Genomic DNA, 16,353 nt, shown 5'->3' with positions numbered 1-16,353 from the left:
CAGTTCTTCCCCCAAAAGCAGCCAGGATGATAAAGCTACAGAAAGTGACCCACACCATGAGCCAGCGGGCCGGAGCATGGCCAGGTCGGAATGGGAATTCCCCCAATGGGAAAGGCAGCCGGCTTCTGCTGCAGCAGCCCAAGGCCATCCCACCTCCACCACAACGCGGTGGCTCCGCATACCAGACCAGCAGCACCGGGCCCAACCTGGAAACCCGAACGCCTGCGACAGCAGCCCCTCCGAAGTGTGTCTGAGCGAGGTGCCAGCCACAGGGCGAAGAGCCACCGACAGAGCCCAGATTCACCCCCCGCGTGACGGCTGCGCGTGGCATGGTGCCACCCGTCCCTTGGTGACAGCTGCCAGGGGCTGGCTCGCTTCGTACTGAACGCAGCTTCGCTTGCAGACGATGGAAATCGGCCACCGAGGAGACGTTTTATTAAAACGAACCCAGAACTATTTCAAAACAGCCCGCAGGCATGCCAGTTATGAAGGCAAAGGAACCCAGGTTGCCACCCCGTTCTCAGGACACACCACCACGGTCACACCACCCTGGAGGACACGAATGACAAGGCAAGAATTTACCATGAGTTTACCCATCAGGAGAAAAAGGCAGGGGAAAAAAATAATCAAAGAATTACATACACAGGCAAATCCCTCCCCTGTCCGTCCAGTGCAGCCCCAAACCCTGGTATGCGCAAAAAGACACCGAACCCGGGTTGGGGACAGAAGATGGACGATGTCAGCTCGTTCCTGCAGCCCTTGAGGAAGGACGAGGAGGCGGCGAGGGGCAGGACAGGCTGTGTGCGACGGCGGCCTGCTTCCCTCCGCAGGGAGCAGGACCTTCGGCCGCGTCCCCAGCCCTGAGACGAGATCTGGGGGGGATCCAGACAGGGGCCAAGCCCTCCTGTCCTTCGCTCGGGGCACTGGAGGAAAAGCAGCTTCTGAAGGCGCAGGATTTGCTTCTCCGGGTGGAAAAAGGATGAAGCTTCTGGACTGCAGCCACGGCAGGGGATGCGGGCTCGCTCCAGGGGTCACGGCGTGATCTCCCAGCGAAAGGGAATCAGGTTTAACACACGTTTCTCTTGTAAAGGCACCTGCTACCGGCGGAAGGCATCAGTCTGTGTTTCTGCCACAGCACAGCAGCGCTCTGCTTCCCGCGACCAACCCGGCCTGCTCCGAGCACCCTGGTGCACCCAGGTCTGCGAACCGGCCTCACATAAAAGGCTTAAAAAACACCGACAAACCAATATTAATGCAAACTGAAGCTACTGCCTCTGCTCTTCCGCAGTTACTGTTTAAAACCGGTCAACACCGTACGGACTCAAGGTGGAGGGATCACAGAATCAGACTGGTTTGGGTTGGAAGGGACCTTAAAACCCACCCAGTGCCACCCCCTGCCCTGGGCAGGGACACCTCCCACCAGACCACGTTGCTCCAAGCCCCGTCCCACCTGGCCTTGAACCCCTCCAGGGATGGGGCAGCCACAGCTTCTCTGGGCAACCTGGGCCAGGGGCTCACCCCCCTCACAGCCAAGAATTGCTTCCTCACATCTCATCTAAATCTCCCCTTTTTCAGTTTAAAACCGCTCCCCCTCGTCCTGTCACTCCATGCCCTTGTGAAAAGTCCCTCTCCAGCTTTCCTGTAGCCCCCTTCAGATACTGGAAAGCTGCTCTAAGGTCTCCCTGGAGACTCGATGTCTTGACAAGTGACCTCGATAAAATTTTCTGTCTAAAAAAAAAATGTGTGATGAAATCAAATGGAAGCAACAAAAAAAAAAAAAATAATAATCCACCAAGTGCTAGGCAAAGGAAACATTTACTTACAAACGGCTGAAAACCATGAAATGATGGAAGTAACGCTTACTGAAGCCACGCACTCACACACAGCAAACCCTGGCATCTGTCAGAGAGCAGGGCGAGAGGTCAACAAATGAAGAAATGAGGAAAGACGACAGATTTTAAAGAAACAGAGAAGATGGGCGCAGAAGAAAAATAAACCAAGAACACATACACAGCACCTTTAAAAACAAGGCCAAATTTGTAGTAAATACAAACACGGCAAAATAGAAAGCGTTCTGTCACTGTTTTAACTTGGTATTTATCGGTTCAAGGAGAAGCACAATCCTCACGATGGATATTTCTCCCTCTCTCGTTCCCGCTGGTGCAGCATCGGCTCTTCAGCTCGCCGAGGGGAGAACAGAGCTGACCCCTCTTGCCACAACAGGCTACTTCAGCCCCCTGATTTTGCACTACAGCCACAATACAGGACCGAGTAAGGACCAAGAAGGATTTTTCCTCCCCGTGTACTTGCACCCAACTCCTCCTACATCAGCTCAGCCCCAAAAAGAGCCTTTCCCTTCACCGCTGGCGTCCCAGGTGGCCCTCGCACAACCCCCCTGGCTTTGCAAGGGGAAGAAGGGGCCGGAACGGCCGGTGCGGCTCCTGGCAGCCCAGATCCGCCAGCAGAATTCCATGGCTTGGAAGTATTTGCAAGGCAGCATCCCTCACCCCAACACCAGCTGCAGGCAGAGGGCATTCTGCACAGGAGCCACCGCGCCATTAGCACATTTGTAGCCTAAAAAGGAATAAAGTGGGTTATAATTTAACAGCAACGCTTGTTCTATACTTAATAAAAAAAAAAAAAAAAAAACGAATTAAAAAAAAAAAATCATAGAATCACAGAATGATAGGGGTTGGACGGGACCTCTGGAGATCACCCAGTCCAACCCCCGGCCAGAGCAGGGTCACCCACAGCAGGTGGCACAGGAACGCCTCCAGGCGGGGTTGGAATGTCTCCAGAGACGGAGACTCCACCACCTCTCTGGGCAGCCTGTGCCAGGGCTCTGCCACCCTCACAGCAAAGAAGTTCCTCCTCATGTTTAGGTGGAACTTCCCATGGTCAAGTTTGTGCCCGTTACCCCTTGTCCTGTCCCCGGGCACCACTGAGAAGAGCCTGGCCCCATCCTCCTGACACCCACCCTGGAAGTATTTATAAGCGTTGATAAGGTCCCCCCTCAGCTGTCTTTTTTCCAGACTGAAGAGACCCAAATCCCTCAGCCTTTCTTCACAAGAGAGATGCTCCAGTCCCTTCAGCATCTCGGTAGCCCTTTGCTGTCCCCTCTCCAGCAGTTCCCTGTCCCTCTTGACCCGGGGAGCCCAGAACTGGACCCAGCACTCCAGGTGTGGCCTCCCCAGGGCAGAGCAGAGGGGGAGGATGACCTCCCTCCACCTGCTGGCCACGCTCTTCTTGATGCCCCCCAGGATGCCATTGGCTTCTTGGCCACCAGGGCCCATTGCTGGCTCATGGGCATCCTGTTGTCCCCCAGGACTCCCAGGTCTCCTTCCACAGAGCTGCTCTCCAGCGGGTCACCCCCAACGTGTCCTGGTGCGGGGGGTTATTCCTCCCCGGCTGCAGCACCCTGCACTTGCCCTGGTTGAATTTTGTAAGGTTCCTCTCCACCCAACTCTCCAGCCGGTCCAGGTGGAAAGCTGGACAGGCTGGATCAAAGCTTTCCTATAAGATTACCTTGAAATCAACTTTTCACTCAAAAAATTCTGTCAGTCACAGCGCACTGACATCGCGCAGGCCCGAAGTTCACTGTGTTCCACACCCGGCATCTCAGGTCTTTGTCGCCAACAGTTACCCTCGTGCTGCACGCCCCGTCCCCCCTCCTCCAGCAGCAGCATCTTCAGCGTGGGAGCGGAGGCTCCTGCCCACCGCTGAGCAGCTGTTAACAAAGCCCTCGCCCCCTTCCCTCCTCTGCGCAGTCACGTTGGATTATTTATTTTCAGGGGGTTTACGAATGCAGCCTCCCCTCTAACACTGAGCAACAGCAGCCCAAAGAGCTCCCTGAAGCAGCTGCGCTGAGACTGGCACCGGCTCGCGCGCAGCCATGGGGCACAGCTCACCGCTCGCACCGCGCCACCTCCTGCACCCAGGTTCTAGGAGCCCTGAAACGTCCTCGATGAGTTTGTCTGTGCTTCGCGAGACTTGTCTTTGGCAAGTCTGCCAGAGCGTAACAGCGCGGAGTGACTGCTCAGAGAGCAAAGCGCTGGGCTCCCCCCTTGCTCCCGCTCCCCGTCGGCAGCTGTCACCAGCGGAGGTGACAGGGATGTACCCACGCTGTCGGGCAGGCGCCAGAGCATGTCCTGCAGAGGCGGCGGGGAGCACCCTGAGCTGGGACATTGCTTTCCATCCTGCTTCTGAACCCCGCTTGTACACCATGCGGTAACAACGCTAACGTACTGCTTCCCCAATACAGCTCCACACCTCATTGGCAGGGGGGTGGTTAAATTATAAGACCATCTTGGAGCATTTTCACAGAATCACAGACTGACAGGGATCGGAAGGGCCCTCTGGAGATCAGCCAGTCCAACCCCCTGCCAGAGCAGGGTCACCCGCAGCAGGTGGCACAGGAACGCGTCCAGGCGGGTTTGGAATGTCTCCAGAGACGGAGACTCCCCCACCTCTCTGGGCAGCCTGTGCCAGGGCTCTGCCACCCTCACAGCAAAGAAGTTCCTCCTCATGTTGAGATGGAACTTCCCATGGTCAAGTTTGTGCCCGTTACCCCTTGTCCTGTCCCCGGGCACCACTGAGAAGAGCCTGGCCCCATCCTCCTGACACCCACCCTTTGGCTATTGCTGAGCACTGATGAGATCCCCTCTCAGCCTGCTCTTCTCCAGCTGAGCAGCCCCAGGGCTCTCAGCCTTTCCTCATCCACCATGCTCCTGTCCCCTGATCATCTTCATAACCTCTGCTGTCCCCTCTCCAGCAGTTCCCTGTCCTTCTGGAACCGGGGAGCCCAGAACTGGACCCAGCACTCCAGGTGTGGCCTCCCCAGGGCAGAGCAGAGGGGGAGGATGACCTCCCTCCACCTGCTGGCCACGCTCTATTTTTTTTTGGCCTGTCTTTCCCTTCACTTTAGCCACTGCAGGTGCAGGACAAACCCTCTTCCATCCACACCAGGCCACCAGCCCCAAGGCACGAGCAGCACCAGTGCAGCTCCTTTGCCCGCTCCGGAAGACAAGGCTGCAGCTGAGATGGCGCATATATATATATATATATATGTGTATATATACACACGCACTGCAGTCCCCACCGAGCTCCCCGCTGTAATGTTTTATTTATGGTCTTACATAAGTACCATTTTCTGTGTTCCCTCGCCATAAATGATTATCCCCAATTAGACCTCCAACAGAATAACATGCAACACAGTACTGCAGGTGGGAAACAAGGGAAAGCTCAGGACCCAACAGTGGAGGTAAGCGCTTGTCTTGGGTAACTCTGTCCTGACATGCAAGTGAAGTGGAAAACAGTAACGGAGAATTAAAAACAGATTAGCAAGAAAAAAAAAAAAAGGAAAAAAAAAAAACAGGGAGGGGGAGGATGGATTCCTGGCTTGTGAAATACTGGAAAATCCTAAAGATCCCCTCGTCCCCCTCACGTTTGCTTTGCCAGGCAGCAGCCCGAAGGGAGCGGCTGGAGGTTGTGCACATCTCAGGCTGTTTACAGCCATTTTCAGCTGAATTGTCCATCCATCAGGGTCTCATCAGCCGCAGATATTCAGACAACCTGATTAAATACTCGCCTCTTCTGGGCCTCCCATCTCAAGGCCTGCACGCTTCACGGGCTGAGAAAAATTCCCAGGCTGACCAGACACACTCTAAAAAGCAGTAAAAATGGGAAATCTTTCTTTTTTTCTTTTTTTTGTCCCCCCCTTCTCAACACTTGAATTTCCTAGAACATGTCAGATACATGCCGGAGCCCTGAGCCCTTCCCTTCCTCCCGAAGCCGCAGCACTCGCAGGGTCCCACATTGGCTGTCCCTGCGGGGAGCGCACGGCTTCTGCTGATGGAACGGGCTGGGCAGAGTCCTTGGCTATTTTATATTGGGATCAACAGTGGTTCTTTAGTGTTATTAATGTTAATTATCTCGTCTTATTCTGTTAAATCTGTTTGTATTTCAAGCCTTGGGTTTCCTTGTTTTCTCCAATTCCCCTTCCCGGGTGGGGAGGGGTCATCGGGTGAGAGAATAATTGTCTCAACGACAATAAATTGTTGTGGGTTCCTCAAACTGTAACACCAACGAATGGCGGGGTTGCAACATCAGCCAGATTACGGAGGGGCTGGAGAAGCCAGGATTGCTTGCACGGTCTCTTCCCCAAGGTCAGGTATTGAGAAGCGCAGGGAAAAGGTTGGGAGATGAAAAGCAGCAGCCCGGAGAGGACAGGAGTCCACCAAACCCTGGCTCCGGAGCCTGCTGGCACCATTTCCATGGCCACCAACAGAAAGCTTCATGCTCCGATATACCCCAAATGCAGCCTGCATCCAACCCTGGGCGTCAGGCCCGGCTGAGAACTAGCACGGTTATTCCTAAGTGAGCCTAACCGAACCTCACTGCACAGAGAAAAACGCTCAGAAATAAGATCAGTATCACACCTTGCGATGCCATTAGTGCCGTATCACAGCTAGCACAGGGCTACCCCCGAGAAAGGGCTGAAACAGCCCGGGGAACCACAGCCTTTTTCTGGATACCACTAAAAAAAACCCAAAGGACCAAAAAGGACCTTTCAAAGCCTATAAAAAAATAGATATGGAAAAACCCACAGGCCAAGTACCACTGCGAAGCCCTCAAAGAAAACCCACTTACTGTTTTTAAAAGGGCTGACTGGCTGAAGTTCTCCAAAAGTTTGAAGAACTCCATTGGGACACAGCAATAACCCCCTTCCGCGGTGTCTCGGAGCAGGCACGGCTCCGGCTCTCCCTCCTCCACGCCGCCACCGCTTACAGGGGGTCGGCTCACCCGGCACCCAGGGGGCATCACAGCATCCCCTTGGCTGTGCTCGGCCCACGGCTCAACGGTGGTGACTGAGACAAAGCAACCTGTCCTGATCGCAAGTGAGGAGGGGAACAGGAATCATGGAATGGTCGAGGTTGGAAGGGACCGTTGAGATCATCAAGTCTAACCATCGACCCAACGCTGCCAAACCCACGTCCCTCAGCACCACGTCTGCCCGGCTTTTAAATACCTCCAGGGATGGCGACTCCACCCTGCAGAGCATCCCGCCAACTGCCGAAGGGAACACAAGTGAGCAGCAGAAGGCACTGAAAGGAGACAGGAATCATCAGGAGTGGGAAAACCCAAGCAAACGGCTCCAGCTCAGCAGCGCTGTCGATTACGTTTTCCACGGCAGCAACTCCTGGCACAGCTAACGGCTGCCGGCTGCCCTGGGAAGATCCAGGCTCCAAGGACCAGAGAGACAATCAGAAGAGCAAGGTCAGGGAGCGCTGGCAGCCAGCGCCGCAGCAGGCATGGGCCTGACCGACGGAAGGGAGAACAGTTTGCGGCGGGGATGAAGAAACATCACAAGGAGGACGGGAAAAGGGAGCGCTTTTGTACGAAGAGCTGGAAATAGCAAGGACTCTCACAGCAAGCAATGAGCTGGCGGCGAGGGCGTACGGACAACAACGACGGGGATTGTCCAGTCCGGCCACAGCTAGAGCCAAAGCACAAGCCAAGGCCACCTGGCCAGGAGCTCGCTGCGAGGAAAAGGGGGGAGCAACAACAGGACAATTCACAGAGCGGGGCAGGGAAGGTTGCAGATGCTTTGCAGTATCGCGTTCCCGAGTCAAAATGTCTTCTGCAAACAAACCCTCACTTGGAAAGAGGCAAAAAACCAGCCAAAATACATCGAGCAAAAAAACTGACATTATCACTAGAGCGATTAAAGGGAAAGCCAAAGCATAACTAGTTATGGATCCCTTTTAATGCTACGACTACGACTGGGTCTGGCGCGCTGAAGCGGAACCCCGTGCTGGCAGCCTGTCTGGGTGAGCTGCAGCCCCGAGAGCCCCATCCCGGCTCTCGTCCTCTGAACCGCACACCCAGCCGGCAGCGGGACCACCGGCCTCCGCAGCAGCCTTGGTTGCCCCCAGAGCTGTATCTTCTGCTGCAGCAGGAACTCACCCCAGGAGCCAGCGCAGACGGCATCACCGGCACTAACCACCCTGCTCCCTCCCCTCTTTGCTCCAAGCTCCCGCTCTCCTACAGCCTGCAAACAACCCCTGTAAGGCTCAGAAGAAACCAACCCGTTAAGGCAGTAAGAATAACCAGACAAGCCAAGCAGTCAGCCCCCGTTATCCCAAATCCCAGACCCACACGGCCACGCCGGGCTGTTGGTCTCCAACCAAATCCTCCCCCGGGTAACGCAACCCCGAGAGGCTGGAAATGCCCCGCCAAGCCCGAAAAGCACAACCGAGAGATTTCTCTTCGCTCGCCAGCAAATTATAACCAGTATTTAGGAAAACGGATAAAGGGACAGGGCACATGTAGGAGTTTTTCCGGGCACAGCTGCTCAGCTTTTAGTGCTCTGCTGCTTAAGGACCTCCTGGGTTGCATTTTGTATACAGAAAGTTACAGCTCGTATCCCGAGTGATGAAATTGTGCCTAAATCTGCTCAATCTCTCCAGATTTTCTGGCTTCCCGCAGCGAGTGCCACCATTTAATTTTGTGTTGTACAAAAATATTAATTATTCCTGCTTCGTTTAAGCCTATGACCTGATAATTTCCTCCTTGTTCTCATGATAAGCAATTGTCCCCATCCTTCCCGGCAGCATTTACCCTCTTCCACACGGCACCTTCACCTGCCATTCCTCCAGATGGAAAATTTACTTTCCCTCATGCGCCTTCCCTTGGCGGAGGAGGTTTTATTTGTCTGGTTAATCTTGTGCTTGTTTGCGTTTGGGGGTATTTTTTTTTTTACTTAAGTTCTGCAGAAAACTTTGTGAGCGGGTGCGATGAGGGCCAGGGCTCCCCCCCAGGAGACGAGCACCACAGCCCCCCGCCGAGCAAACCCACGCTCGCTCTCTCCTCAGCGGTTCCCAGTTCCGCTGCTGCGCCATGCCCCCAGCCCCAAGCTCGTGCCCCCAGCCCCAAGCTCGGCGCCAGGCAGAGGATGCCCCCGGGGCAGGGGGGGTGGTTGGCAGGTTGGTTGGTCTTGGCACGGGGACGGGAGCACTGACCTATCCAGGTTAACTCCTGGGTTTTTTAGTACCATGAACACCAACACCACCTTCGGTCAGCATGAAATACTTCATAAATACGTCATATATATCAAAATAAATAATTTATAAATACATCACCATGCCAACAGCATTCTGGCCTGTATCAGCAATAGCGTGGCCAGCAGGAGCAGGGCAGTGATGGTGCCTCTGTACTGGGCACTGGTGAGGCCTCACCTCGAGTGCTGTGTTCAGTTCTGGGCCCCTCTGTACAAGAGGGACATTGAGGTGCTGGAGCGTGTCCAGAGGAGAGCGACCAGGCTGGGGAGGGGTCTGGAGACCAGGGCATGTGAGGAGAGGCTGAGGGAGCTGGGCATGTTTAGCTTGGAGAAGAGGAGGCTGAGGGGAGACCTCATTGCCCTCTACAACTCCCTGAAAGGAGGGTGGAGAGAGGTGGGTGGTGGCCTCTTCTCCCAGGGGAATGATGACAGGACCAGAGGAAATGCTCTGAAGCTGCGGCAGGGGAGGTTTAGGTTAGATATTAGGAAGAATTCCTTTACTGCATGAGTGGTCAGGCACTGGAACAGCCTGCCCAGGGAGGGGGTTGAGTCGCCATCCCTAGAGGTGTTTGAGAAACGTCTAGATGTGGCACTTCAGGGCATGCTCTGAAGCGCAGAGACTGTAGGTTGTTTTTTTGTGTGTGTATGGTTGGACTCGATGATCTCAAAGGTCCTTTCCAACCATGAAGATTCTATGATTCTATGAAATCGGCACTGGTTCAGGCAATGACTTGAATTTCAACCTCTCCTCCCAGGAACCCCCGAGCAGGGGGACCAAAAGAAGTCACCAATTCCCTCACCTCTCTGATCAATCCCTAAAGTTCACTTTGGGGAGTTTTCCCACACAACACCCATCATTTAAAACACCACCGATAGGTTTCTACCCTCCCCTTGCAGACTTTTCCAGAGACACGCCCCCCCAACCACACAGCCAAGAAAATAATTCTCATATATCCACCATTCACATCATTAATTCCTCTATTTCATGACACTGCCCTAAAAAGAAAGGATATTTTTACTGCCATAAAAAACAGGTATTAACCACAGTCATCAAATACTTGTAAGTCGGCACGCTCCAAGCCACGGTGGCAGGGAGAAGAGCGAGCGCAAGGAGCAGATAAAAGCGTTCCTTTGCCACCACCGCTCTGCGAAGTCGAAGCTGTTGAGAGGCCGATGCATGAGCTGACAAAAACCCGAGGGGTGATGTGGGTGCCATACGGTAAGCGGAGAAGGCTGGAATTATTCAAGAGCTTACAGTAATGTGAACAGAGGGCGATTACAGAAATATGATTTTCAGGAGAGATAAACGGCACAGCGCGGTGCCGACGCAAGCGTAGCCGGTGCCTGCTCTTTCCACAGGGTGACGGAGCTGCGTACCGCGTGGGAAAATGAACTTTACCACAACTTCACCGAGACTTTATAAACCCAACTAGAAACAGCAACGCCCGATCTGGCTGAGCAGAGGCTAGAGATGAGCCATCCAGCCGGGTCTGGGACCCTTCTGTCCTACCGTCACACTACACGTTTATTTTTGAGGAATGAAACACCACGTGGTAATTGAGGAGAGCGCTAAGACAGCAACTGAGCTCTGCTCTCGCTTTCTGCCGCTAATCCACCCCGCTATCACTCAGCAGGGTTCTCACCGGCGGAGCAAGATGAGGACAGCGAGCTTTCTCACCTGCCGTCTATCAGTAATTACTGACGTCCCAGCTCACGGCTCGTTACCAAAATAGTCCCAGCCACACACCAGGCAGAGGGAAACCAGAGCTCCTTCAGTTACGCACGAGAGGGAACAGCAAAGTCTCCCAACTCGTACTTGGTTTGGGTATAGGTTATGCTGTTCCTTAAAAATAGAAATGAAAATCAGTCCTGTGAAAATGGCATCTCCCAGCGCACAGCTCCAGCCAGCATATGGAAACACTTTCCTATCTGTTTATTGCAAGGGAACTACTGGGGGAAAAGACTCTTTTCATCCACCCCAAAAGAGTCTCCTGGTAGTCAAGGTATTTGCAGAGCTAACGCCAGTTGCCAGCCCGACGCCCCCTCAACGCCCAAACAGCAGGAAAGCCGCGAGGGACCCCTGACTGCCGCAGGAGCACAAGCCAACGGAGAAGCCCAGCTTTCACTCGGGCATGTGTTATTTTCAGTTGCGACCGAAGCGTGTCTCATCTTTAAAACATTTCCAAAAAGAGGTCAGGGTTGTTGGTTTTTTTTTTTTTCTTAAGTTAATTAATTCCACACTAACACATTGCTCCTTTTTGGAGGCAAGGAGAGGAGGACTCCAAAGAACCTCAGAGCGCCAGGAAGCAAGGACATCCCTTTCCCTCTCCTGGGTGATCCTCGCCTGGAGTCAAAGAGCTGCTCCACATGTGAGACTGTCCCATTGTTCATCAGCTGGAGAAACCTTGGAAGCAGCTGGAGCCCAGCCATCTCCCCCCCGCCCCCGACATGTGCCACCTCCACGTTCCCCAGCGCCAGCGGGGAATGCCGAGCCGTGAACGGAGATCGCCATGAGGATGCTCCTCGTGTCCTTCCCCATACCGGCAGGCAGCGTTAGACACAAACCTGCTTCTCTGTCCTCATCCGCCCGCTGCGATGCTCTCCCAGTCTTCCGGCCTCCTGGAGCCATCGATGCTCCCTCCTTGCGGGCACAAATCCATGCGGCTGCTCGCCAACCTTCGCACCCGCCAGCCAAGACGGCCCCAAAGCATCGACGTGGGCTCTGCAGAGCAGCCCTGGGAAGCACACGGGGTCTGGGGGTCACTCGGGGTAAGAGGAATCAGCTCAGAAGAGCCCCCCCATGAGCACCGAGGGATTTCTTCGGGAAACCCAGAGCCTCGTCCCTCCACTCGTAAACACCCACCCCAGGGCCCTGCGCAACGCCCAGCACCCACAGGGACACAACGCCAGGGATTTCATTTCAATTCCAGCAAAACAGTCAAACCTAACGCACATTCATTCTTTACCTTAATTAAAAGGCCTCTAATCAGGTCCAAACACCGTCAGCCAGGTGAAAACTGAAGTGTAAAGTAATGTACCAACGTCCTCAGCTCTAACACCACAGCACAAGGGTTCAGCGCCCACTTACGCTCCGTCTTATCCCCTCGGGCCACCCCAGAAAAGCCTGGAAAAGCAAGAGTTGGGTTTTCCTCCCCCATCCGCTCCCTGGCCGGGATCATGGCACCGCTCGGCGAAGGGCTGAGGCAGCGCGGGACCAGCACCCGCCGCCAGCGCCAGCACTGCCGCCGCACCGTCCTCACCCTGCGAGCACGGCCCGAGCTCGCTGGGGCCGGGAGGTCAGCACGTCCAGAGCCTTCAGACAGGAAGTCTCTGCGTTTGCAATTTTCGTGTAAAGACACAAACCAAAATAACCGTGCGTGACTCCAGCGTCGCCAGCGTCCTCCCGCAGCTGGGTGGGAGCTCAGCAGCGGCTGCATCACCTGCGGCACGGTGAAGGTAAAGGCACCAACCTCTCCCACCCGTGAAATCCTTTTCCAAACTCCTAGCCAGCTACAGGACTCGCATCCCGCTATGGGATGAGTGATGCTCGCAGGACCACCGGCCGTCACAACCCGGCTCACTGCAGCCGTGACCTGGCACGAGGCCTCGCTCTGCCAGGCAAAACACGCATCCCTAGAAACTTCCATCTTCTCCCCAGTCCCCTGCGGTCTCCGTCAGTACTGACGTACACTCCAGAGCTCCAATATTAAGGGACAGAGGGCTCAGAATACTTTGTGTAATTAAATCCGTAGATGTTAGTGCCCCGGAACACAGCGCGCTTAAACAATTATGGGAAATGAGTAAGTGGCTCACACACTAATCAACTTCTGTATGACCTTGTGAGATAGCTAATTACACAGAAGTCAGACCACGTTAGTCCAGGAGCGGGGGGTTGTTCTCCTTAAGTCAAGCCACCGGCGCTCTGGCATTCTGCGGCTCTCCGCGAGACGCGACGTGAAGCACCGACTCCGCCGGGCAAACCTGGCCCAGGCCGGCCAGAGGCTACAGCAGCGCGGAGCAAAAGCAACCCCAGGCTGTGCATAAAAACACCTCACCACGCGCCTTCCCTGGTCGTGAGAGCACCCGCTCCCAAAAATATATCCGGGGCATTTTATATGAAGTTAGGTTTTCGTTTTAGGCGGAGCATTACAAAATCAAACGATCATTACTTCTTTTCTCTTGTCTAAGGGTCTGATGTCCAACATTCAAGATAAGATCTGCGAGCGGGTTTATTTTAGGACAGAGGAGACAGACAGCTTTTTAATACACTCACGGGTTTTGTTTTCCGTAACTTGGAGCCATGCTTCTTTGTGGAAGAAAACCAAATGTTAATCCCAGAAGAATTATAAACATTGAAATATTTCTAAATATTCTGTTTGTTAAGCAACTAACTGATCCATTACACAACAGAGCCGTAAAAATGACCCTCCTGGGAGGAGCTGCAGAACAGGCCAGGGGCTCTGATGGCTTTATATAAACCCAGTTATCCCAAAGGTACACGAATAAATACCACAGCGCTTTTAGCGGGGAGAAGGGGAAATACGCACGGAGGGAGACAGCTCAGCTAAATGTGTGTCATTCTTCTACCAAACTATCCTAAACTCCAGGTGAATAGGGAAGGCACGGCTCAGGCACTCCGTTGTGAACCAGCGTTCCCTGCAGCACCACTCACCGCTGCGCCCGCTGCCTCTTACGGCATTCCCTGTCCCCGTGGACCAGCCACAGTCCCCAGCAGAAAGGCACATACGTCCCGCCGTCCACAAGAAGCATCATAAGATCGCTTTTACTGGCGCTCTGCAATTTACAGTCGTTACCAGGAGCTTTAAAGACCTGCTCAACGCCGCACCACCCGCTGAGATGACGGCTGGTGCACACAGTATTGTTTAAAACCCTGTGTGTCTCGGTGAAACCGTCAGCTATTTTTAATTGCGTATGAAATAGTATCTGCCAGGGTTTCTGCACAATTGAGCAAGCACAGAAGAGCAGCTTTGCAAGGAGGTCTTAAAACGGAGCCAGTTGCGCGTTGGCACACCGAGACGCTCTCTACCTGACTGGTTGTTCCTCATGCGGATGGCTTTCGCTTTGGCCAGCTCCAGGGCCGTCACCCAGCGCTGCCTCTCCACTTCCGAGTTGGCCTTTAAGTGGTACGTCCTTCCCCCGTTGGATAGCACGATGTTACAAGAGTCCTCCGTATCGATATGAGCCGTGGACAGGTTGATGGTCCCGCGACACGTGTGGGCCATTTCCGCCTGCGTCCTGCATGGGAACGGAGGGAAAAGGAAGCGTCAGTCCCCCTGCACCCAGCCTGCCCCCAAACCAGCACCCACGCACCCTCCCACGCAGCAGAGACCCGCGGAAACACCCCAAGCACGCAGCAAGCCCACCGAAACCTCCTCAAACAGAAAAATAAGAGGGCAGGGCTGCAGCATTTCAGTCGAGCTTGTTCCCTTGTACGACCATCACCCCCATATTTAGGCTGCTGGTTTCGCACCCTGCTGCACCGATTGCTTCTGGTTGTCCTAGAAGTAAAATTACCAAGTGCACACCACTGGCTTGTCTCGTTTGCACTGCTGCTTTTCTGCCTTCTCCCCACTATCCCACCTCCAGCGGCTAGTACTTTATGGCTCTTTGTATCCTCTCCCTGCAATCACTGTCTTTTGTCTAGATGTGAGAAGATCCTGCATGCAAAGATCCAACCCTAACCTTCTGTGATTCCGTGATCTCCATTTGTAAAGCACGTGAAAGCAGCACAATTCCTCTGCAGCTGTTAAGACACCTTTACTACGGGCAAAACTGTGTTTTAGGGAAGTCCCCAGGCTCACCCGGGTGAGCAGGAGGCTGACGTCCCCAAGAGCCAGCCCTCCTTCCACCCCAGCTGGGCACCTTGCCCCAAGACCATCCCACCGCTGACAGCTCCATCCCAGGGCTTTGTGTCCAAGGGTCAAAGTCTCCCCGCCCGGGGGAGGGCACCGCACACCCTGCCCCGCACCGCCGTCCGGCTGGTCCCAGCTGAGGACAAGGCAGAGCAGTTGGTTCACTGCGATGACGCCTCCAAGCTGCTGCTCTCTCTATCATGAAAGCATTTCCACGTCTTCAGACGCTCTTAGCTCTCCATGGGCTTTTAGCTTTATCAAAGATGAAACGATCACTTAATTTCTTTATTTATTCGTTTTCCTCTCCCCTCGCCGTCTCTCACGGCCCAGGAGAGCGGCCGGTCCCACGCTGCCCGCTCGCATCGCGCTGGCCGAGAGCTGCCTTCACGCACAGGGAGAGACGCTTCGTCGTTCCAGAGCACCCAGGCTGTGGAAGAGCCTCACAGAAACCGACAGCCACTTCTTAAAACACGACTTAACACAGTGTTTTCAGAAGCAACTAAAGTCACTTTACCAAAAAAAAAAAAAAAAAAGTCACAAAGGCTGGGTTTTTATAGGCACTTGGGCATGAAGATAAATGCCTAAGTAGTTCCAAAACTGCCTCTACACCCGCTGCTGCATTGCAGCCGTCTAAAATAGCTCGACGGGCATTGAGCGAGTGACTCCTCAAGGTTTCCCACCAGCCCAGCAGACAGGATCACAGACTGACAGGGGTTGGAAGGGCCCTCTGAAGATCACCCGGTCCAACCCCCGGCCAGAGCAGGGTCACCCACAGCAGGTGGCACAGGAACGCTTCCAGGCGGGTTTTTTGACACGCTCAACCCAGCTAGCCCAGGCACAGCCGTGGCACCACCGACGCCGTACAAACCCCCCCAACTCCGGGACAAGGTCGGCAGCCACCGGCCTCCAAGCCCCACTCGCACCCAGGGGCTGCCTGTTCTCCAGCTGGGGGGCACAGAGGCTGTAACCCCCGTGTCCCTCCAGCCAGGAGGGGCTGAGCAGCACTTGGAAGCCAGGACCTTTGGACAGGATGAATCTGGAGCGTTTTCCTTGATCCTCATTGTATTTTTCCATCTTTTACCACTCACCTTTTATTTTGTCCATACTGCTTCCCATCCCACTCAGCTCTGCGTGCACACCCACCCCTCAATCCTAGACTCATGGACTGGTTTGGGTTGGAAGGGACCTCAAAGCCCACCCAGCGCCACCCCCTGCCCTGGGCAGGGACACCTCCCACCAGCCCAGGTTGCTCCAAGCCCCGGCCAACCTGGCCTTGAACCCCTCCAGGGATGGGGCAGCCACAGCTTCTCTGGGCAACCTGGGCCAAGGGCTCACCACCCTGGGAGTGAAAAATTTCTTCCTGAAAATCCTCATTCCTCACCCACCTTGACACCCTTCCCGCTGCCCAGCACTCTCTCCACA

General features: G+C 54.5%; 1 protein-coding gene and 1 long non-coding RNA gene across 4 annotated transcripts in view; both read right to left on the bottom strand.

Annotated features, from left to right (window-relative positions):
* Positions 1 to 16,353, bottom strand: part of OSBP2 (oxysterol binding protein 2) — a 136,631-nt gene that overhangs the window by 89,926 nt on the left and 30,352 nt on the right. For all 3 annotated transcript variants that reach the window (XM_063350745.1, XM_063350746.1, XM_063350747.1), the window contains one exon: positions 14,106 to 14,314. In XM_063350745.1, the coding sequence (XP_063206815.1) occupies positions 14,106 to 14,314 (209 nt within the window). The remainder of the gene's footprint in view (positions 1 to 14,105; positions 14,315 to 16,353) is intronic.
* On the bottom strand, positions 11,424 to 13,125 carry LOC134522743 (uncharacterized). The gene is made up of 3 exons (XR_010073123.1): positions 12,319 to 13,125; positions 12,025 to 12,182; positions 11,424 to 11,793 (listed from the first exon to the last, which is right to left on the bottom strand). It is a non-coding gene; the product is annotated as an uncharacterized LOC134522743 (long non-coding RNA).

The sequence above is a fragment of the Chroicocephalus ridibundus genome, chromosome 13 (assembly GCF_963924245.1).
Source record: "Chroicocephalus ridibundus chromosome 13, bChrRid1.1, whole genome shotgun sequence".
NCBI classification, from domain to species: Eukaryota; Metazoa; Chordata; class Aves; order Charadriiformes; family Laridae; genus Chroicocephalus; species Chroicocephalus ridibundus.
Note: the sequence above shows the minus strand (reverse complement) of the source record. Positions and strands in the feature narration are given on the sequence as shown.